Source organism: Oncorhynchus clarkii, chromosome 13, assembly GCF_045791955.1.
Source record: "Oncorhynchus clarkii lewisi isolate Uvic-CL-2024 chromosome 13, UVic_Ocla_1.0, whole genome shotgun sequence".
Classification (NCBI taxonomy): domain Eukaryota; kingdom Metazoa; phylum Chordata; class Actinopteri; order Salmoniformes; family Salmonidae; genus Oncorhynchus; species Oncorhynchus clarkii.
Window position 1 is genome coordinate 22285790 of NC_092159.1, and position 24337 is coordinate 22310126.

Genomic DNA, 24337 nt, shown 5'->3' on the forward strand with positions numbered 1-24337 from the left:
ACCAGAGCTGTGGACTGAAGTCACATGACTTGGACTCGAGTCACAAATAGGATGGCTTGCAACTCGACTTTGACTTTAACACCAATGACTCATGACTTGAGCCTTATGACTCGACCTGACTTGATACCCTCCCCAAGCCCAAATATTTAAAAAATGAAGCTTTAAAAAAAAAAGTGTGCAGCCCATCAACTCTTCATTTCACGTATTACAGTTTGAATCGTACAGCAGCTGGTTGCCTAAATCCTGCTTGATGTTGCTGCTGTTCCTTAAACCATTGACATATGTTAGCCTACTGTAACCACACAGAGACTGTGTGTGTGTGTGTGTGTGTGTGTGTGTGTGTGTGTGTGTGTTAAGGTTGGCCGATTGTGTACAAGCCTACATCGCCTGATTGCGCCCCATAGCCATCCTCGATAGTCAATCACTATTTGGGGGGGTGGTCTTTCTCATGGCTACCCATGTATTTCCATGGAAATATAACGTTTATTTGGAAAGTAATAAAAGCATTCATGATTTGCATAAATAGGGGCGGCAGGGTAGCCTAGTGGTTAGAGCGTTGGACTAGTAACTGGAAGGTTGCAAGTTCAAGCCCCCGAGCTGACAAGGTACAAATCTGTCGTTCTGCCCCTGAACAGGCAGTTAACCCACTAGGCCGTCATTGAAAATAAGAATTTGTTCTTAACTGACTTGCCTAGTTAAATAAAGGTAAAATAAATGTAATATACTAACTATTACTCTTGTTAAAAATATGAAATGGTATTACATTTGGTGAAGAGCACATTATGACTTGTTTAGGACTCAACTCAAAGTTTAGAACATGAGACTTGACGGTCTTGACTTGAGACTTGACGGTCTTGACTTGAGACTTGACGGTCTTGACTTGAGACTTGACGGTTGTGACTTGATACTTGACTCGGACTTGCCTGTCTTGACTTGGGACTTGAGTGCTAAGACTTGAGACTTACTTGTGACTTGTAAAACAATTACTTGGTCCCACCTCTGGTAAATACTACAATATTAACCGCAGTAATGTCAAAAACACTACAGTCCACAAAAACACTACACTTTTTTTACTCTAGTAAACACTACATTATTTAATTTGCATATACCCTGCCCATTCCCCTCCCCTGTATCGCAATCTGTGCCACCATGACTGAGAAACATACATGGCAAGTATAGACCACATATTCATTCCCCTACAGGTTATAGAAAAGAGCAGAAGCACTGAACTAGCTGTTCAGACCCAAGTCCTACCTACATACAGGTTATGAAAAATTTGCTGTTTTAGTATTTCTCCAGTAGGTTTCCTGAAGGAGAAAGCCCACACTTCTATTTCAAAGATAGTACAACAAAAACACCTTGTATGCAAAAACAGTACATACTACAGTACACTACAGTCTGCAAAAACCCTACAGTAAATACTACAGTATACTACAGTCTGCAAAAACCCTACAGTAAATACTACAGTATACTAAAGTCTACAAAAGCACTACAGTAAATACTACAACCTGTAAAAACACTACATGGATTAGTATAGTATATACTACAGTTTTATTTATACTACAGTAAACAGTATACTACAGTGAATACTACAGTATTTATACCCTAGAATACTTTAGTATTTTTTAATCTGGGTTGTGGAACAAGTGGTCACTTGAACAAGGTGTCACATTATAGTTTAGAGACCAGACTACAATTTTTTTTCATTTTTAATTTATTTACAAGACTTCTGAAATAAGACTCAAAACAACACAGAAATAATACAAAGATATTGAGTATTTACAGTGCTAGTCCTTCACTGGCAGCTATATAACAGGATTTTTTTAATGGTATAGACCTGATCCAAATAAATTCCTGGTGACGACCAGTAAGCTGCCTGATACATTAAACATATATGTCCTTTAGACCTTTTAAGTGACCTACAGAACACTTACAAGCAAACACTTCAAATATAATCAGAAATAAACACAGGCTGTGCACAAGGTCTTGTCCATGTTGAAAAGGCCGTCAGACAAGGCAGCATTGGCAGCTTTAGGGGGAGAAAGTGGTTGTGGTCTCGGTTTCCATGGCGACCGCTGAACTCCTCCTCTTGCCGCAGGTGTACTGGAAGAATCTCTCCTGGCTCATACAGCCCAGATCCTTCAGCAGCTTCAGGAGGTCGCGGCGGAACTTCACCCCGATGAACGCGTACACAAAGGGGTTGAGGCAGCACCTCAGGAAAGCCAGGCACTGGGTGATGTCAGAGGCGTAGAGGAGGCTGTTGTCGTAGATGCAATCCTTGCTGCCCCCGTTAGCTGTGTCGAGAGTGGTCAGCAGCAGTACCAGATTATAGGGCACCTGACAGAGCAGGAAGACCGCCACCACAGCGAAGATCACCTTGATGGCTTTGTTCTTCTCAAAGCTCCGGGCCTGGCACAGGGTCTTCACAATTGCGCCGTAACAAAAAGCCATGATTAGGAGCGGCAGAACAAACCCCAGGACCATCTGGCTCACCTGGATGCCCACGCGCACCTGGTCTGAGCCGGCGGTGTAGGGGGTGCAGGTCTTGTTGCTGATGTTGGTGTAGGACATCTCGGGCACAGAGAAGACCAGCGCCATCACCCAGATGACCACAGAGGTCACCTTGCTAATGAACACAGCCGTGGAGCGGTGGCGGTGGGCAGAGACGGCCTTGGAGATGGCAAAGTACCTGTCAGAAATATGACAAAGTAGGCTTTATATAGCAGGCTCATATATACAAATATTTACAGAGATAGGAGCAGATCAGCCTATTAGGTCACAGCAGAGATAGGAGCAGATCAGCCTATTAGGTCACAGCAGGACGCACACTGCAACACGTTTCAATCAGGCTTTTATTTAACCAGGTTAGTCTTTGAGAACGCGTTCGCATTTGCAATAACATACCTGTCCACGCTGATGGAGGTGAGGAGGAACATGCCGCTGTAGAAGCTGACCTTATAGATGGTGTGCATGACCTTGCAGATGAACAGCCCCAGCACCCATTCCGTCATGGAGTTGGTCGCCCAGAGGGGCAGCGACACGGCGAACAGCAGGTCGGCGACGGACAGGCTGAGCAGGAACACATCGGTCCCGGTCTTCAGCCGGTTGAAGTAGACGTAGGTCCCGATCACCAGGATGTTACCGACCAGACCGAGGAAGCAGATGAGGGAGTAGAAGGTGGGCATGAACCAGGAGCGGAAGTGGCGGTTGGATTCCTTCTGGCATTGCTGGGTCCAATGATCATAATCCAAGTCGTTCGTGTCTGTGGAGTAACCATTGTAATCAGTGGTGAACTCTGTAGTCAAGTTTTCATTCTGAGAGAAGCAAGTCTGAAAAAAAAGACAAAATGGGACATACTATAAATCAGGATAATGGATGGTTGACTGGTGTAATCGAACGCCTTGAATTCTAATAAAATGTCATTCAAATAGATTAGTGTTCAGGATCAGGGAACTGGGTCCAAAATGAAGCCGACACAATGTACCCTGCATCTGGCCCCTTGATAAACTGGCATGCTTTCAGATGAGTATACCACTTCCTGAGAGGAAGTTGCGCTATACAGTATGCCATTGACTGAAAGACTGTGGTTAGTACCAGTGTAGTGTTTGTGCGTTTCTGTGGGTAGAGTTCGTGTCATGTTATTAAGTGAGTTGTCAACATGTCATTTAAATGATTGTCCAAAAAAATGATATCAAAAGACTATTAATACTTCATACAAATGATATTGTATGATATGGTATACTGAAGACTGTGTTCATCCATTGTTCTTACCTCAAAGTAGGTCCAGATCAACAGAGCTGGTACTAAGATTCGTGTATCTGAAAATCAGATAAGGTGTGGTTAAAGCTCTAGAGTACCAGTTGATTGATAAGTAGACTGATATGTTACAGTAGTTGACTATAAGAACAACCTTTGGAAAGAGTTCAAGACACGTCACTTATGAGGCTACATAGGAGTTGATGTCCCTTGTTATTAGCATATATTGTTTTTGCAAGTGTCAATAATGAATTTGAGTTGTCTCAACTGCTGGGTATTTAGCTTGTACCGCAGGGTTCCCCAATAAGTGGCCAACAGGCCAAATTCATCCCACAGGTGATTTTATTTGGACCCCAAGTTTTCTGAGCATAAAGTGTTTGTTGTTGGACATAAAACACTGGAAAATCACCAGGGAATCAGCTCAAAGTGATTTTAATTTCGAAAAATCTGTTCCCAAATATTCCCATGCATAAATAAAGAGGCATATGCGATCGTATCTCAATGTATTCAAGGTTTGAAATGATTCTGCTTTTGTCAAATACTATATCTGTTTGGGACTTTTGCAGTTAATTGTGCAGTGTACAAATCATATATAACTATGTTCCTGACCATCCACTCAAGGAAAAATATTCACACGGATGAATGTAATTGAAGACCCCTGTTGTACAGTTTTTTCTACAAAAGACATAGCAGGACATCTGGTGGTAACAGAAAGGGATGCACCAATTGATCAGTTGTCCAAAGATATCATAGCATACCCAAATATGGAAAGCATTAAATCAATCTTTTTTTTTTTTAAGAGACAAAAAGAAACAAAGAAACAAAACAAAAACGACTTTAAAAAAAATCCCCCTTTGACTCATCGCACGATCAGAAAACTGGAAATTCTCAAACCTTCAAAACAGAAGTGACTCGGTTACAAAACGTGTCATGAGTAAACTGGGGCTGTACCTGCAAACCTCTCAGTCTTACAAACCTGGTTCAAGTTTCCGTATTTCCATACTCAATTGATTTGAAACGCTTAAAAAAAAAGAGTCAATTAACATTTCAAAAATCATTAATTTAATAAGGGCAGCAGATGTCAGCGATTCACAGATATTGTGTTAATAATATAGAAGTAAAAGCTATATTGAATGATTATAACCTACGTAGCTATACAGCTGTATGGCTTGTATAGGTCAAGCTGAAAGGCTTTAGCGTTTCCATTCTGGCACCCTACATCACCTACACTATGTTCACCTAACGGAAGCACATTTACTATTTTCGTATATCATTGTCTACATGCATGCAGCGATTGACTGGACACACTGTTGTGCTAATCCTGCCCCGTAGTATTGCCTTTTTAGTCATTTAATTAATTATAACCCCTACTTATACAACACATATTTATTTATCTATTTATTTATTGGATAAATAAATCCTAGAACAAAAATGTATTTATATTATTTTTGATAAAAGTTGTTATTAGTTGAAAAATTGCAGGAAGCTAATATCCCATGAATATATGAACTATTTAACATGTATAAACATTTATAAAAAAAAATGTATGAAACATCGAAAGATGTGCTCTCACCTTTGACAGCGGTCATGTTGATTGAGAGTTACAACTGCACTTTCTCTCTGTACACAGGTTGTGAAAGTAGAGAGACAGCCCGCTAGTCGAGATGAGGCTGTGTCAGGTGCTAGATTCCCCTTTGAACTATACTAAAAAAAAAAAACAGTTAACACCTTTACTCCCCTGGGGTGTCTTGTGAAAAACAATGACAAGGAATGAGAGTAAATGCAAATGTTGTTGGTTTTCCGCACTGTGCAGAACCATTTGAGGTTTCATAATTTGTATGACAGTGTAGAGAGATAGAACTGCATCCCATAGAACTGATAGAACTGATTCATTACCTATGGAACATTGCTGTTGAACTGCTGCATACAGCTATTGAACACTATGAGAGGAAATTAGTGTTCATGTTGTTCAGCACAGACACTCAGACACGCCAAAGCTCCCAGTGACCGCAGTGGTCGAGGGAAAATGTATCGCCTGTTCTATTTTCAACCCGCAGTCACTAGAAAGATAACACCATTATGCTTGTGCTGTTGAGGCTTATTTTTCTTTGAAATCTACACTGAAGAAAATGCTAGATCGGTTCATTGAGAACACAATATACAGTGCCTTGCGAAAGTATTCGGCCCCCTTGAACTTTGAGACCTTTTGCCACATTTCAGGCTTCAAACATAAAGATATAAAACTGTATTTTTTTGTGAAGAATCAACAACAAGTGGGACACAATCATGAAGTGGAACGACATTTATTGGATATTTCAAACTTTTTTAACAAATCAAAAACTGAAAAATTGGGCGTGCAAAATTATTCAGCCCCTTTACTTTCAGTGCAGCAAACTCTCTCCAGAAGTTCAGTGAGGATCTCTGAATGATCCAATGTTGACCTAAATGACTAATGATGATAAATACAATCCACCTGTGTGTAATCAAGTCTCCGTATAAATGCACCTGCACTGTGATAGTCTCAGAGGTCCGTCAAAAGCGCAGAGAGCATCATGAAGAACAAAGAACACACCAAGCAGGTCCGAGATACTGTTGTGAAGAAGTTTAAAGCCGGATTTGGATACAAAAAGATTTCCCAAGCTTTAAACATCCCAAGGAGCACTGTGCAAGCGATAATATTGAAATGGAAGGAGTATCAGACCACTGCAAATCTACCAAGACCTGGCCGTCCCTCTAAACTTTCAGCTCATACAAGGAGAATACTGATCAGAGATGCAGCCAAGAGGCCCATGATCACTCTGGATGAACTGCAGAGATCTACAGCTGAGGTGGGAGACTTTGTCCATAGGACAACAATCAGTCGTATATTGCACACATCTGGCCTTTATGGAAGAGTGGCAAGAAGAAAGCCATTTCTTAAAGATATCCATAAAAAGTGTTGTTTAAAGTTTGCCACAAGCCACCTGGGAGACACACCAAACATGTGGAAGAAGGTGCTCTGGTCAGATGAAACCAAAATTGAACTTTTTGGCAACAATGCAAAACGTTATGTTTGCCGTAAAAGCAACACAGCTGAACACACCATCCCCACTGTCAAACATGGTGGTGACAGCATCATGGTTTGGGCCTGCTTTTCTTCAGCAGGGACAGGGAAGATGGCTAAAATTGATGGGAAGATGGATGGAGCCAAATACAGGACCATTCTGGAAGAAAACCCGATGGAGTCTGCAAAAGACCTGAGACTGGGACGGAGATTTGTCTTCCAACAAGACAATGATCCAAAACATAAAGCAAAATCTACAATGGAATGGTTCAAAAATAAACATATCCAGGTGTTAGAATGGCCAAGTCAAAGTCCAGACCTGAATCCAATCGCGAATCTGTGGAAAGAACTGAAAACTGCTGTTCACAAATGCTCTCCATCCAACCTCACTGAGCTCGAGCTGTTTTGCAAGGAGGAATGGGAAAAAATTTCAGTCTCTCGATGTGCAAAACTGATAGAGACATACCCCAAGCGACTTACAGCTGTAATCGCAGCAAAAGGTGGCGCTACAAAGTATTAACTTAAGGGGGCTGAATAATTTTGCACGCCCAATTTTTCAGTTTTTGATTTGTTAAAAAAGTTTGAAATATCCAATAAATGTCGTTCCACTTCATGATTGTGTCCCACTTGTTGTTGATTCTTCACAAAAAAATACAGTTTTATATCTTTATGTTTGAAGCCTGAAATGTGTCAAAAGGTCGCAAAGTTCAAGGGGGCCGAATACTTTCGCAAGGCACTGTATATATAGGTCCTAAATTGGTGTAGATTTGGTTTCTCACCTCGCCGTTACAACCCCATTGCTTATCAATAGGCTTAGATGTTGATGAAATTGCCCGTGCCATCTCCAATTGAGTTTACAGCTGATGTTGGATTAAAAGCCATTAGCCACCTTGATTTTAATTGTATTTTTTACTTTGGTCTACTATTTTCTATTGTCTTCAGTTTATCCTCACCCCTGCCTGTACTTTCAGGTGGAGCAGGGATGAAGGTAAGGAAAATCTCTCCAGGTCAAACAGGGCATACTGATTATCATTACAATATATGTACTGTATGTACTCTTAGAAAAAACGGTTCCAAAAGGGTTCTTCAACCGACCCCATAGGAGAACCCTTTTTGGTTCCAGGTAGAACCCCTTTTGGTTCCAGGTAGAATCCTTTTTGGTTCCAGGTAGAACCCGTTTTGGCTCCAGGTAGAACCCTTTTGGTTCCAGGTAGAACCCTTTTTGGCTCCAGGTAGAACCCTTTTTGGCTCCAGGTAGAACCCTTTTTGGCTCCAGGTAGAACCCTTTTTGGTTCCAGGTAGAACCCTTTTTGGTTCCAGGTAGAACCCTTTTGGTTCCAGGTAGAATCCTTTTTGGTTCCAGGTAGAACCCGTTTTGGCTCCAGGTAGAACCCTTTTTGGCTCCAGGTAGAACCCTTTTTGGTTCCAGGTAGAACTATTTTGGCTCCAGGTAGAACTATTTTGGTTTGTACTTAAGAGTGGATGTTGGAGATATGTTGGATGAAAAGGCTGTATTACAAAGTCTGTATAAAATGAAATCTTCAGCATAGCAAATAACCCACTTTGAGATACATTTAGCTAGAATAAAAGTACAAGTATAACTAAAAAACAAATACTGAAAAGTATTTACTGCATAAGTCAGTAACAAACCAGATGGATGCTCATTCTGTAAACAGCATGCATTGAAGGGACTATTTTCAAGTGTCTTACCAATTCTGGGTGTTTGCCAAACCAACAGCTACAAAACAGGCCTCCCAGAGCAAGTGGCTGATATGCAAAGAACTTCAAAGGTGAGACGGACTCATTACAATCAATGCTTCATTTGTGTTTAATTCAAAATATTAGAGATAAACTAATGTTTCTCCATGTCCCCTTTGACAACCTCGACAAATAAGGGATTTCTCCAAAAGTCCATTTCACCAATACTCATACGGTATATGTTGGTCATTGCGTTAACCACCACAACACTTTTGCTTAGGCAGTTGTGGCAGTACCCCTGCTGTCTTAGTTTACCTTTGTTGGTAAAGGGCATGTTCAGTCTTATTCTCCCCTACTCTCCGCCAACTCTGCGCAAGTTGCACACCTGTCTGCCTGTGCGGTTGCGGCTTTGAGTTTTCAAGGCGCTCAGGAAAAGAAATCAGCCAAGAAACACTAACCACAATTCGTTGCAACAGGTTGACTGCTGCAGAGGGACAACTGTGCACATCTGCACCTACACTAAAGCTGTGACAAATCTCATCGCTATTGCAGAAAGCAGATCATAGAAATATAATTATTAGAACGGACTGCCAAAAAAAATTGCCAAAAAAAATTGGACTGGTACACTCATGAGTAAACTCAATAGGTCACCGGTCCACCCATCACGGATGTTAATTTTCTACTAATTCAAATGATATGGGGCTGCCGGTATGGTTCCTGCACATGGAATCTAGCTGCAAAAGTGACAGATGTTTTTTTTTCTAAGTGTGCTAACAGGAAGACGACTGTGGCTGTTGATCCTCTACCTGTCTCTTAGATGTGTATATCTTTACCTGTCCTTTATCAGTTTACCTTCTACCTGTCCTCTTTATCAGTTTACCTTATACCTGTCCTCTTTATCAGTTTACCTTCTACCTGTCCTCTTTATCAGTTTACCTTCTACCTGTCCTCTTTATCAGTTTACCTTCTACCTGTCCTCTTTATCAGTTTACCTTCTACCTGTCCTCTTTATCAGTTTACCTTCTATCTGTCCTCTTTATCAGTTTACCTTCTACCTGTCCTCTTTATCAGTTTACCTTCTACCTGTCCTCTTTATCAGTTTACCTTCTATCTGTCCTCTTTATCAGTTTACCTTCTACCTGTCCTCTTTATCAGTTTACCTTCTACCTGTCCTCTTTATCAGTTTACCTTCTACCTGTCCTCTTTATTTGTTTATCTTCTACCTGTCCTCTTTATCAGTTTACCTTCTACCTCTCTCTTCTCTGTTTACCTTCTACCTGTCCTCTTTATCAGTTTACCTTCTACCTGTCCTCTTTATCAGTTTACCTTCTACCTGTCCTCTTTATTTGTTTATCTTCTACCTGTCCTCTTTATCAGTTTACCTTCTACCTGTCCTCTTTATCAGTTTACCTTCTACCTCTCTCTTCTCTGTTTACCTTCTACCTGTCCTCTTTATCAGTTTACCTTCTACCTGTCCTCTTTATCAGTTTACCTTCTACCTGTCCTCTTTATCAGTTTACCTTCTACCTGTCCTCTTTATCAGTTTACCTTCTACCTGTCTCTCTTCTCTGTTTATCTTCTACCTGTCTCTCTTCTCTGTTTATCTTCTACCTCTCTCTTCTCTGTTTATCTTCTACCTGTCTCTCTTCTCTGTTTATCTTCTACCTGTCTCTCTTCTCTGTTTATCTTCTACCTCTCTCTTCTCTGTTTATCTTCTACCTGTCTCTCTTCTCTGTTTATCTTCTTCCTGTCTCTCTTCTCTGTTTATCTTCTTCCTGTCTCTCTTCTCTGTTTATCTTCTACCTGTCTCTCTTCTCTGTTTATCTTCTACCTCTCTCTTCTCTGTTTATCTTCTACCTGTCTCTCTTCTCTGTTTATCTTCTACCTGTCTCTCTTCTCTGTTTATCTTCTACCTCTCTCTTCTCTGTTTATCTTCTACCTGTCTCTCTTCTCTGTTTATCTTCTTCCTGTCTCTCTTCTCTGTTTATCTTCTTCCTGTCTCTCTTCTCTGTTTATCTTCTTCCTGTCTCTCTTCTCTGTTTATCTTCTTCCTGTCTCTCTTCTCTGTGTATCTTCTTCCTGTCTCTCTTCTCTGTTTATCTTCTTCCTGTCTCTCTTCTCTGTTTATCTTCTTCCTGTCTCTCTTCTCTGTTTATCTTCTTCCTGTCTCTCTTCTCTGTTTATCTTCTACCTGTCTCTCTTCTCTGTTTATCTTCTACCTGTCTCTCTTCTCTGTTTATCTTCTACCTCCCTCTTCTCTGTTTATCTTCTACCTGTCTCTCTTCTCTGTTTATCTTCTACCTCTCTCTTCTCTGTTTATCTTCTACCTGTCTCTCTTCTCTGTTTATCTTCTACCTGTCTCTCTTCTCTGTTTATCTTCTACCTGTCTCTCTTCTCTGTTTATCTTCTACCTGTCTCTCTTCTCTGTTTATCTTCTACCTGTCTCTCTTCTCTGTTCATCTTCTACCTGTCTCTCTTCTCTGTTTATCTTCTACCTCTCTCTTCTCTGTTTATCTTCTTCCTGTCTCTCTTCTCTGTTTATCTTCTACCTGTCTCCTTTGCTCACATTAGGTCGATACAACGTAAATACTGTTGGTTAAAAACATGTTAACTACAACAGAGAACACTACTTCAGACAGCTGGAAAGAGTGGTGCTTGTATTGAAAACAGGAAACCCACTTCCTTGTACCTTGTAGATCAGAGGACACAGACCAGTGGACCAAATCTTTAACAAATGGTTTCAAATCTGTCGTCAGTATTGGGTGCCATAGATAGTGTGTGATAAGTCGTTGGAAGTGTAACACATTCTGCTTAGAGTCCATGTCTTTTGAAAGCTGGCCAGTTCAAATTAGTCATAATTTGCACAGGGCTAGGATAACACAGTGCCACCGAGGATAACACAGTGCCACCGACGTCTACTGTCCCCACATGCTTCAAGATGTCCACCATTGTTCCTGTACTCAAGAAAGTAAAGGTAATTGAACTAAATGACTATCGCCCTGTAGCACTCACTTCTGTCATTGTGAAGTGCTTTGAGAGACTAGTCACGGATCATATCACCTCTACCTTACCTGACACCCTAGACCCACTTCAATTTGCATACCACTCCAATAGATCCACAGACGATGCAATCGACATCGCACTGCACACTGCCCTATCCCATCTGGACAAGAGGAATACCTATGTAAGAATGCTGTTCATTGACTATAGCTCAGCCTTCAACACCATAGTACCCTTCAAGCTCATCATTAAGCTAGGGGCCCTGGGTCTGAACCCTGCCCTGTGCAACTGTGTCCTGGACTTCTTGACGGGCCATCAAGGACAACAACCACCCGGACCACACTGCCTGTTTTCCCCGCTATCATCCAGAAGGCGAGGTCAGTACAGGTGCATCGAAGCAGGGACCGAGAGACTGAAAAACAGCTTCTATCCCAAAGCCATCAGACTGTTAAATACTGTTAAATAGCCATCACTAGCACATTAGAGGCTGCTGCCCTATATACATAGACTTATGTATATACTGTACTCTAACGTATTCTACTGTATCTTAGTCTATGCTGCTCTGACATTGCTCACCCAAATATTTATATATTCTTAATTCCATTCCTTTACTTTAGACTTGTGTGTATTGCTGTGAAATTGTTAGATATTACTGTTAGATATTACTGTACTGTCAGAGCTAGAAACACAAGCATTTCGTTACACCCGCAAATAACATCTGCTAAACACGTGTATGTGATAAATACATTTGATTTGATTTCCAACATGGAATTATCCTCGGTCACCTCAGCCTGAGTGTGGGAATAACTGTTAATATGAACAAACACGCCACCTTAAATGATTACCAGTTCTATACGCAATGCGTGAGACATTGAAAACAAACCCTGGCGTCAACAACTTCCTGTCAGGGTAGAAAAGTTTATTGGTATAAATGTGGCAAACAAAATCGATTTTTAAGACAGTATGTTGATGACTCACTCTGCTCTTCCAAGTAGCTTTAGGACGAGATGAAAAACCACTCACGCAAACCTTCTAACGCGGCTTCTTACATTGCATATTAACATTTAAAGAGTCTGTTCTGGGTCGAACGTTGTACTACTGGTCATAACAACATAACACTGAAAGGTTGTTCTAAGCATACCGCTTTTGATTTGATTGAGAGCTAGCAGACTTTAGAACACTGACTGTTCAGAGCACTGTACAGCATGGATGGACTCGTAGAATTTACAACAGGTTGGTGGACGGACGGACTGGGCCCAGGACTCACAATACACAAGAATAATAATAAATCATGAAAACAACTACTTATTTCTATTAACTCCTGAGACAATACTGTCACTTAATACTGATACTTAAGAGTAAACATGACAAAATATCGAGAGAGAGTCACCCCACCCCCTTCCGTTACTAAGCAAACTCTTCCATTTGAGGAGTTGCGACACCATGCAAAAATAACATTGAAAGCAACAATAACATTGAAAGCAACAATAACATTACACTCCAAAGAACAAGTAATTAAACATTGAACAACTTGTTTTTTTGCGACAGTTTTTACAACCAGCCTCAATCGGTAAGATTAATGGTGTCTGCCAGACATAGTACCATAGTGTCTGCCAGATATAGTACCATAGTGTCTGCCAGACATAGTACCATAGTGTCTGCCAGATATAGTACCATAGTGTCTGCCAGATATAGTACCATAGTGTCTGCCAGACATAGTACCATAGTGTCTGCCAGACATAGTACCATAGTGTCTGCCAGATATAGTACCATAGTGTCTGCCAGATATAGTACCATAGTGTCTGCCAGATATAGTACCATAGTGTCTGCCAGATATAGTACCATAGTGTCAGCCAGACATAGTACCATAGTGTCTGCCAGATATAGTACCATAGTGTCAGCCAGACATAGTACCATAGTGTCTGCCAGATATAGTACCATAGTGTCTGCCAGACATAGTACCATAGTGTCTGCCAGACATAGTACCATAGTGTCTGCCAGATATAGTACCATAGTGTCTGCCAGATATAGTACCATAGTGTCTGCCAGATATAGTACCATAGAATAAGACAAGAGATATGTTTTGATATATTGACAGGTGATGGGATGGTTGCTATCGACTGGCACTGCGGTCTGTGATAGAAATACGGTGAATTCACCGTATGAATTGTGACTCAATTTAGATGACATTCACTTTAGTTGGGACAATTGTTTTGCTTTGTGGATTTGAAGCGCTTCGCAAATTGACAGCAGGTCCATTTTGACCCTGCCAACAGAGCTCTGAAGATTCAACCAATTGCATCAAACTTCCCATCGGAAATAGAAACCCATCTAAACACAGCTTTTGTTCACATAGATACTAATGTACAATGTGTTATCATCAGAGTGGGACTGTAGAGATGGAATGATGCATCATGGACATTTCTCGGCCCTAAGGTCAGAGGTCGACTCCTCAGTGGGCGGTAGGGCGTGCCCTGCTCGGCCCCTCTGAGGCTGCTGGCTCGCTGGGCGGGGCGTCCTCCGTCATGGCAGAGGTGGTCTCCGACCCTGTGTTACTGTCACTGGTGCCGTCCTCCATAACCCCTTCCGGAACACTCTCCTTGTCCTCGGACGGCGCCCCCTCCTCAACCTCACTGGCAGGACGAGCCGTCGACTCCTCCGATGCCTTTGACTTCTCTGTAACCAAGAAAGCAGGAAATATTAGGGGACAGCAAACACGTTTGGACCGATGTGGTTTCAAACGTATAAAATAACATTGTAAAATGCGCTCAGCAGACAATCTCCCAAGAGAAGCATCTCCCCATATACAGTGCCTTGCGAAAGTATTCGGCCCCCTTGAACTTTGCGACCTTTTGCCACATTTCAGGCTTCAAACATAAAGATATAAAACTGTATTTTTTTGTGAAGAATCAACAACAAGTGGGACACAATCATGAAGTGGAACGACATTTATTGGATATTTCAAACTTTTTTAACAAATCAAAAACTGAAAAATTGGGCGTGCAAAATTATTCAGCCCCTTTACTTTCAGTGCAGCAAACTCTCTCCGGAAGTTCAGTGAGGATCTCTGAATGATCCAATGTTGACCTAAATGACTAATGATGATAAATACAATCCACCTGTGTGTAATCAAGTCTCCGTATAAATGCACCTGCACTGTGATAGTCTCAGAGGTCCGTTAAAAGCGCAGAGAGCATCATGAAGAACAAGGAACACACCAGGCAGGTCCGAGATACTGTTGTGAAGAAGTTTAAAGCCGGATTTGGATACAAAAAGATTTCCCAAGCTTTAAACATCCCAAGGAGCACTGTGCAAGCGATAATATTGAAATGGAAGGAGTATCAGACCACTGCAAATCTACCAAGACCTGGCCGTCCCTCTAAAGTTTCAGCTCATACAAGGAGAAGACTGATCAGAGATGCAGCCAAGAGGCCCATGATCACTCTGGATGAACTGCAGAGATCTACAGCTGAGGTGGGAGACTCTGTCCATAGGACAACAATCAGTCGTATATTGCACAAATCTGGCCTTTATGGAAGAGTGGCAAGAAGAAAGCCATTTCTTAAAGATATCCATAAAAAGTGTTGTTTAAAGTTTGCCACAAGCCACCTGGGAGACACACCAAACATGTGGAAGAAGGTGCTCTGGTCAGATGAAACCAAAATTGAACTTTTTGGCAACAATGCAAGACGTTATGTTTGGGGTAAAAGCAACACAGCTCATCACCTTGAACACACCATCCCCACTGTCAAACATGGTGGTGGCAGCATCATGGTTTGGGCCTGCTTTTCTTCAGCAGGGACAGGGAAGATGGTTAAAATTGATGGGAAGATGGATGGAGCCAAATACAAGACCATTCTGGAAGAAAACCTGATGGAGTCTGCAAAAGACCTGAGACTGGGACGGAGATTTGTCTTCCAACAAGACAATGATCCAAAACATAAAGCAAAATCTACAATGGAATGGTTCAAAAATAAACATATCCAGGTGTTAGAATGGCCAAGTCAAAGTCCAGACCTGAATCCAATCGAGAATCTGTGGAAAGAACTGAAAACTGCTGTTCACAAATGCTCTCCATCCAACCTCACTGAGCTCGAGCTGTTTTGCAAGGAGGAATGGGAAAAAATGTCAGTCTCTCGATGTGCAAAACTGATAGAGACATACCCCAAGCGACTTACAGCTGTAATCGCAGCAAAAGGTGGCGCTACAAAGTATTAACTTAAGGGGGCTGGATAATTTTGCACGCCCAATTTTTCAGTTTTTGATTTGTTAAAAAAGTTTGAAATATCCAATAAATGTCGTTCCACTTCATGATTGTGTCCCACTTGTTGTTGATTCTTCACAAAAAAATACAGTTTTATATCTTTATGTTTGAAGCCTGAAATGTGGCAAAAGGTCGCAAAGTTCAAGTGGGCCGAATACTTTCGCAAGGCACTGTACCTAACTCAGTGGACCTGACCAGAACCATACATTAAAATACCATACGGTTTAGTGATTAACACTGTTGGGCCTCACCACCAGTATCCATGGGGCTGGGTTCCGTCTCCTCTCTCTCCTTGTTGCTGCTGTCACTGACAGACACCTGTTGGCTCTTGCTGCCATTTGACGGGCCAACTGGTTTCTCCTCCTCCTCCAGGCTAGAGGACGTGGACGCCTCCTTCTCCCGCTCCGACAGGCGCCTGCGGGATGCATCCTCTGCCGCAGCGACCTCTGCAGATATCTTCTCCATGTCCACCTCTACTTTCATACAACACAGCTGGGCGCAGAGTGGCAACATGTTGAGTCTCCCCACCAGGGGATTAATGCTATTAATCTTACAATCAATCTCACACCTGTGCAACTGTGATTAGTAACAGTGAGACAGTGAGTAGCGAGTGCAATGTTGACACCTTGATCAGATTTGGCACAGTTCCTGTTTTCTCTACAATGATACTACATTGCAAGGCAGTTAACCAACTGTTCCCTGGGCGCCGTGGACGTCGATTAAGGCAGCCCTCCGCACCTCTCTAATTCAGAGGGGTTGGGTTAAATGCGGAAGACACGTTTCATTTGAATGCATTCAGTTCTACAACTGACTAGGTATCCCCCCTTTTCAATCATTTTATTTCATTGAGTTGCCCATTGTGAAGCATAGAGGAAGTCAATTGACTCAAAGTAAATGGCGCCACCTGGGGTATGGACTACGCAGTGCAGCATCTGGATTCAGAACTGCACCGAGTCAATCCACTTAGAGTTCTAAGTGATGACGCCGCGTGTTTGCCAGGACACGTGGACAAAGTTAGCAGCTGCGGGATCTCTACAATGCAGAACTGGCCCATTCCAAATAGCCTGAGGTCAACGCTGTAATATTTACTATGTGCAACAGTAATAGATTTTGCGTACAAGTTCCCGGATGATGATCCCATACCCTTTTCAGCTCGCCGTTGAAAGACTCTGTGGCATCGATGAATTTCCTTTTCTTGTCCTGGTGGCGGTCTTCAATCTGAAGTAGCTCCGCCTCCAGCTTCCTCTGTGGACCAGACAGACAGACAGACAGAGATCTGCCAATTTACCTGACTGATTACCTGTTTTTAATTGCTACTCAATTATCAAATAAGGAGAAAGGATCTGATTTCCAGGCTACCATGACAACAACGCCATGACTGGGTATCTATATGTCTCTAGGAAGACTGATAGAAGACTGACAGAAGACTGACAGACACCAGCGTACCTGGTGCACCATAAGAGACTGGACCTGCCGTTTCAAGACCTGCATGCGGGCGGTAGTGACGACGGAGCGCACGTCGGGGACCACGCTCTCGCTCAGGATCTCGCTGATCAGCCGGTGGTTGCGCTGGAAACGGGCGGCAGCCGAGTGCTTCGTGGAGAATCCGTCGTCGTAATCTGGGAGAGCGAATGGAAAAGGCATGTGGCGGGTGCCGTGTGTCTATCAGGGCTCAGCGAACACAACGGTCAATGGGTCAAGAGGGGAGAGATCCCACCACAACAAGTGTAGATGTGGTCGGCTTCCGGAAAGAAATCTGATCTGGCATATCTTAATCGGATATAGTTCAACATTGACATACCTACGTTTGGTTGAACCATTTATATCAGTCGGAAATGTCTGCAAATTTGGCTGTTTACATGTTTGTCGCATGAATATACTTGAATATACACATTTGCAAAGGATGTTTCACCACTGTGGCTGTGATTGGTATTGATATCCATGTGTGGGTAGAGAGTTAAAGATACATTTTTCTCTCTCGCTGCCTCTCAAAAACCTTACTCATTTACTCCAGAAACGTCTTGGTGGTTTTTACTGGCGCTTGTGCTCTTATTATTTCCCAGAAAAACTAGAGGATGTTGCGAAACTAAGTGAACATCCCAGCTTTTAAGTACGTGACACTTTTCTTTTAAATCCAGGGTCAAATGAAGCTGTCCTCTATAACACTAGCATCAAAGTAAGTCATAAATGTAGGAGAAGACATTGTCTCTTTAATAAGGTCAACTTCTTATTGAACACATGGAGAATTCATTCATTCCACGTTGGGCCAAAAGTCATTCAACTGACAAAAAAAAATCTAAAAACTGCAGTGATTAAATAAAGTGATTTATTGCTGTAGTCAAACACCCATTTAATTTGAATGCTACCCTTTGAAAATAGCAATGGGGGCAAGATGGTGCATTTGTCTGTGCATTTGGGAGCAAGAAATACAATTTTGGCTTCATATTAACATCGCACATTTTATGGTGGAGAAAGACGTCATTCGAAAATGATCATCATCTCCATCAACCTGTTCCATCGGTTGATCTTCACTTCCGATTTTTTTGGGGTGCTTTTTCTCCAAAACCAACGGGAACAGTTTCTTCAGACTCTCCCCGTTCTCTGCATCTATTAAAGCAACTGATGTGGCAAATCTTTTTGAAGTCATCAATGTACAGCTTGTTGAGAAATGAACCCATAGGGATACTAACTATCACATTTTTATATCTTGGGTGTTTCCAACTTACCACAAGATTTTTTCAAATCCATTTCCTGTATACCATTATCCAGCTTGATACGAGACAAGCATCATTTCCTGCAGGGTGTAATTCAGAAGTCCAGTTTTGATGTATGTTTCTATGTGAATGTGTGTTGCCTTGTTTCTTACTGGATCTCAGTGAAGCCATTGATCCAAAATACAGGGCCCAGACTTATACTACAGAGCTGAAATGGAGCGTGGCCTATAAGGTGAAGTAGCAAGTGTGACAAAACACGAAGAGGTAGTGCAGGGATAGAAATTGACACCAAGGTGATGTCACAGTTGCTGAAACATGGTGTGGGAACCAGTGTGACTGACCTGGTAATACTAGTAGTGCTGAGAGCGTCTTACCATCTGGGTCGTCTGCTGGCTGGATACTCATGTACGGCTCGCCCTTGTCGAGACGAGACTGGCGCTGTCGGCTTTCCTCCTCCAGAGCGGCCTCTGCGCGGCTCTTAGCGTTGACGTAAGCCAGGTAGGCCGGAGAGTTGTGGTAGGCCTTCATGCTCTCATTGTACTCAATCTGTGGAGGAGAGACAAGGATGTGACAAAGGGAGAGACCTTTGACACGTGCCCCTGCAATGCAAAAACAAACTCTTCGACATTGAAGAAAAGTTACTCAGTATTTTTTACAAAGGAAGGAATGATGACTGGAGGGACCCTTCTGACAACTGTTGGAGACACTTGTTACTGGTCACCCGTAACAACCCCGTAAATAAACACCCCGGTAAAAACAAACCAACCTTCTCTGCTTCGTAATCATTCAAGTAATCCTGTTTCTCCTCATCAGTGAGGTCCCTCCACATGCCACCGATTATCTTCCCAATTTCCCATAGTTTCAGATCGGGATTGGAGGCTTTTACTTGATCCCAAACCTGGTGATGAGAACCAGACAGGGGCTCATTATCTCCACAAACCTATGGAGGCCGTGTTTAAACTCCACCTCCAGGGAGATATCCCATAGTCTGCCTGTGTGCTCTTAATGGCTAGGCTGCTGTATGTCTAGTTTCACAGTTCACACCTACCTGCATGGACACATGGGGCAGACGATGTGCAGTGTACATTAAGAGTGCTCGTCCCTAACCCTGGCTAAAGTGCTGCGTGTTATAAGGGTACAGTATTTTAATATGTCTTGCAATGGTGCGCACGATGGCGCAGTTTGGGGTTTAAGTAATGTTACGCGGAGACAACTTACCTTGCGACTATATCGCATGTATGGCATCAACGGCTTGTCTGGCGGCTTGGGTGGCTTTGGAATGTTTATTCCTGAAGAATTCTGGGAAATAAAAAGGCACTTTTTTTAAGATTCAAAGTCAAAGTTAGGACACCAACTGGTGCTAAAAATGTCTAGTCATACAATTTGACACTAAGCAAAGTTTGGACTGAGAACCACCCTGCAGGAAAATACGCAACCACATAGCTGATCATCCAACCTTCAACAAAGTATTTGTAAAAAATCCCAACAAAGACGCATCAAACTACAAAACCATCAGTTCAATCACCTCCATTTAATTAAAGCCTGTTTGAGCCCAACCAGTGTACAGAAGTCACACAGAGACTATGATTGAGTAACGCTGATGGAAGAATATACAAAATCTCCCTCAAGCTGAGACTGGCACACTGCGTGACATAATGCCATTATCAGAACCCGAGTGCCAACCACAGCTTGCATGAAACGACTAAATTATTCCCGTAGCAGCCGAAACCCATGCCAAGCATTGGGTCTATAATGCCATGGCAACGCTGATGGCATGGGTTACTTAGCATGGCTATCAGCAATGCAGACTTTGAAGGGCAGGCTTGAGCGATTTTGAACACACACAGATGGACTTGGCCAGTCTGCACTAGTATGATGAAGGCAGCAGAGGAGCGCTGGGATGGCATACATCTCAGAAAGCCTTGGTAATGGAATGGGTTAGACGAATCATACTGTCCCTCTGTTCAAGAATGTCTGCTCTTATAAGCCCTGGGAAAAATGACTATTTCTAAACAAAGACAAAGAGCAAAGTTGTCAAGAGCTGTTATAGCTCATATCTGCAGATACGTTACTACTGAGTTTTACTAAGCAAGCTAGATTAGGCTGTTTCAATCCAACTAGATAGTCATTTTAAATATTGATGTTAGTTTCCTTCTGTGTCTGGCGTTTTCATCCCGGTGTTAGCTCTACGTCATTATTCCTACCGTTGCCCGACTGTTGTTGCTTGTTGTCCCTCCCAGCCTGTAGTTGTTGTAAGCCAGATGACTGTAGGGGTTGTACCCCACAAACCCGGGGGTGTTGGGCAATTGCTGATGGAAACAAATGAGACAGAAACACAGATGAGAAATGACATGAAATAATGGGGTGAAGCATGACAAAATCAATGAAAAAACTGGCGAGAACACGAATGTTGAAAAGCTGTAGAGATCAACTGAAAAAGACTTGTAGAGATCAACTGAAAAAGACTTGTAGAGATCAACTGAAAAAGACTTGCACTCATGCTGTAGCAACAAGAAGGATCATCAAGACAGCAATGTTATCTATACATTAGCGTTGTTTGTTATGAAAATAACGTATAGTCTACACTCTACAGTATGTTGTATACGGTACCTCACATCTTAGGGAGTGGAGCTTATTATCTGAGACTGCAAAGCCTATTGCATTGACCAATTCTACTGTGGTAACAGGACTATCTACACGGGTATACCGTATTAAATGGCCAAATGGATTCCACTTTTAAAAACAAAGTTAGCCCCCAAAAATGTGGACAGTAGCAAGTTAACATTGAAAGATAATAGCCGGCATGAATGTTGTTATGGGACATCCCTTTCCAAATGGCTTCCCATGTGCCATCAGAAATACTTACTGTTGTAGGGGCTGGGGGAGGGGGAGGGGCATATGGCCTTTCTCTTTCTCTTTCTGTTTTGAGAGAAAAGGTGAGATTTTAAAATTGAGGCAAAAAGCCCCCTTTTTACATCTCTCAATGTTGATTAAATCAATCCCATCAAGGTAGATCTGAATTTTGTGATTTTCTATTTCTCTCTCAGCAAATACAAGACGGATAATTATTAACCTATCAATTATAATACTAGGAAATCATATAGGCTACCAGAAGTTAATATTTCATGCCTGAAACTCAAATTTATTTTATTGTGATAACATATACATTTGTAAATTCACATTTTTGCAGCCATAGTTGCCCAGCTTTATCCGAGACCAAACAGAAGTACTCATATTTTCATTATCTGATGGCTAAACTTGTATAATTGCAAACAATGTCTTACTTGACATCTTGGCAGAGGAAGAATTCTATCAGTTTATTCCAGTCATTGGGTCTGTAATAAACACATTATAATGGGGGAAAGCATTTAGGTGTTTCATTATCTTCATTTGTTATTACAGTACTTTAAAAATTGAATAGGAAAGAAAGTAAGTAGCTTGAGAGGGAAGACAAAAGAGATGTTGGTGCCAAAATGATGTCAGGCGACGTATGTGCAACATCACAACAGTGTCAGTGGACAGGCATGAACATGACAGGGGTTTGATGTGACGACTAGCAAGCTGTTCGCGTCCAAAAACATCGCTTACACTATTTGGAATGGCATTTGCTTATAATTGCACATGCGTAAATAAATGAGATACATGGAAATGCATTTGCTGAAAAAAAAAGCTCTGTCATCTTGCGTAGTTGGCTGACACCCAGCTGTGCTAGCTAGCGAGGCTAGTAACGCTGAGCTAACTAACGTTACTTGCTTAGTATATGCAGCTACTAGCTTTAGCTAGCCAGCTGGCTAACTTGGACCATCTGATCAGTAGATGATGAGCATGCAAACGTAGATAACACAATCAGTGAGCTTGGTAACTTTTGGAGAAGGCGAATAATCTGCAGTTTAAATGATTTAACAAAAGCTAAAATACAGAATATTGTATTTGATACTCCGCATACGTTGTCAGGTAGCTCGCATTAGCTAGCCACCAAGCATTCAGATCAAAGCAAGCTAACGTTAGCTATCTACCTGTCACTGAAACATTTCAATTTTGATTTGAGGCGTTAAAACAGCGGATTAACAGTGACTATACCCGAACCGTTTCGGATGTGGATTTTGAAATATAAAACCTTGGATCAGACCATTTAGAAAGCACCATGCTAGCTTGATAGCCACTGCCTCCTACGCTGTATATGAATACGCTATTTGCTAGCTAGAGCTGTCACAATACAGTCACATCATCACCTTGCATGTATCTGTAAATCTGTTATTCAAACAAAAGTGGCATTTTACAAAAATTCTTGACATACAAATGAAAGACTATTCAACATAAATCAATTAATGAATACTATTGATTTTCATATGTCGGTTAGTTCACATAGCAAGCAAGTGAAAGTAATGGCCAGCAAACTCACCCCAAAATCCTTTGTCCCCCACCAGTGTGTGTGTGGCTAGAATCAGGTTTAGCTAGCAGAAACAGTCCTCAGAATGAAACATATATATATATATATATATATATATATATATATATATATATATATATTTATGGGGTCCACACAGATTTCAGTCGAATTTTCCAGAACTATTCCTTTCTCCTCTGTTAAGGGCATAATGTTTGCATTACACCCCAAGGTTAGCCTACTCTAAATTGAATCACCTAATTTCATTACTAATATTTTTTCAATCAAAATATTACTCAAATATATTATACGTAATAAATACACATTTGTGAGGATTTTGCAATATAATACTGAATTTGAGACTATCAAATTCATAATTAACCAATTACTGATTTGAAATCAGATATTCTGAATACATGGGTTAACTAGAGTGAACTACAGTATGAATGAATCAGTGATGAACATGAACATACAATAAAGAGGACAGAATTCATGAACAATTTATAATTTATACATAACCGATATAAACTGCACTAATTGAACTATGCTGCTGCAGTTACAGGATGACAGGTCTTGTCATTGGTGCACTGTTTCAAGGTTGAGCTGCTATTGCTTATGGCAGAAGAATGATTCTTGGTAATTCATTCTGACCATACATTTTCATAGTCCATGGCTTGCCAAGAGCTATTAGCCTTATCTTCAAATTCCATATGATAAAAATGACAAAAAATATTGCTTAAAAAAAATATATATATTGCAAGCATGAAACTTAGCTATATACATTCTGCTTCACTAACAAAAAAGGGTTTTCAGAAAAGCCAAGGCTGGTCTATTCATATCTCCTATTTTGTTAGCAGTGGCGATCTGTCATTCAGGGCCGAAGTTGCAAAAAAAAAGAGCCATATCTCAGACGGGCCAATAAAAATAAAAGATTAAGATGGGCAAAAGAACACAGACACTGGACAGAGGAACTCTGCCTAGAAGGCCAGCATGCCGGAGTCACCTCGTCACAGATGACTTTGAGACTGTTGTTTTATGGGTACTATATAAAGAAGCTGCAAGTTGAGGACATGTGGGGCGTCTGTTTCTCAAACTAGACACTCTAATGTACTTGTCCTCTTGCTCAGTTGTGCACCGGGGCCTCCCACTCCTCTTTCTATTCTGGTTAGAGACAGTTTGCGCTGTTCTGTGAAGGGAGTAGTACACAGCGCTATACGAGATCTTCAGTTTCTAGATAATTTCTCGCATGGAATAGCCTTCATTTCTCAGAACAAAAATAGACTGATGAGTTTCAGAAGAAATGTCACGACTTCCGCCGAAGTTGGCTCTCCTGCCTGTTCGGGCGGTGCTCGGCGGTCGTCGTCACCGTCCTACTAGCCACCATCGATCCCTTTTTCGTTTGTCTGTTGGTTTTGTCTTATTAGTTTCACCTGTGTGTATTTTAGTTTATTGACGTCCTTATATGTAGTAGGTTG

General features: G+C 41.6%; 2 protein-coding genes and 1 non-coding gene across 4 annotated transcripts; 1 reads left to right on the forward strand and 2 right to left on the reverse strand.

The window, feature by feature from the left end:
- The first annotated feature begins 1270 nt into the window (after positions 1 to 1270).
- Positions 1271 to 1325, forward strand: LOC139365319 (U7 small nuclear RNA). Its single transcript, XR_011626608.1, has one exon. It is a non-coding gene; the product is annotated as a U7 small nuclear RNA (small nuclear RNA).
- A 371-nt stretch (positions 1326 to 1696) lies between these two features.
- Positions 1697 to 5528, reverse strand: LOC139424619 (C-C chemokine receptor type 7-like). Its single transcript, XM_071176630.1, has 4 exons — positions 5330 to 5528; positions 3772 to 3818; positions 2905 to 3329; positions 1697 to 2689 (listed from the first exon to the last, which is right to left on the reverse strand). The coding sequence occupies exons 1-4, from the start codon at positions 5343 to 5345 to the stop codon at positions 2032 to 2034; spliced, it is 1146 nt and encodes a 381-aa protein (XP_071032731.1). The 5' UTR covers positions 5346 to 5528; the 3' UTR covers positions 1697 to 2031.
- Positions 5529 to 12401: 6873 nt separating this feature from the next.
- Positions 12402 to 22931, reverse strand: LOC139424620 (SWI/SNF-related matrix-associated actin-dependent regulator of chromatin subfamily E member 1-like). Of its 2 annotated transcripts, XM_071176632.1 has the most exons (11): positions 22878 to 22931; positions 21760 to 21810; positions 21342 to 21394; positions 20680 to 20784; positions 19694 to 19774; positions 19242 to 19373; positions 18850 to 19021; positions 17208 to 17380; positions 16905 to 17006; positions 16013 to 16253; positions 12402 to 14173 (listed from the first exon to the last, which is right to left on the reverse strand). In XM_071176632.1, the coding sequence occupies exons 2-11, from the start codon at positions 21764 to 21766 to the stop codon at positions 13950 to 13952; spliced, it is 1290 nt and encodes a 429-aa protein (XP_071032733.1). In that variant the 5' UTR covers positions 21767 to 21810; positions 22878 to 22931; the 3' UTR covers positions 12402 to 13949. The 2 variants fall into 2 exon arrangements, with proteins under 2 accessions (XP_071032733.1, XP_071032734.1); XM_071176633.1 differs by lacking the exons at positions 21760 to 21810; positions 22878 to 22931 and having other exon boundaries at positions 20680 to 20893; positions 20942 to 21394.
- Between the last annotated feature and the right edge of the window lie 1406 nt (positions 22932 to 24337).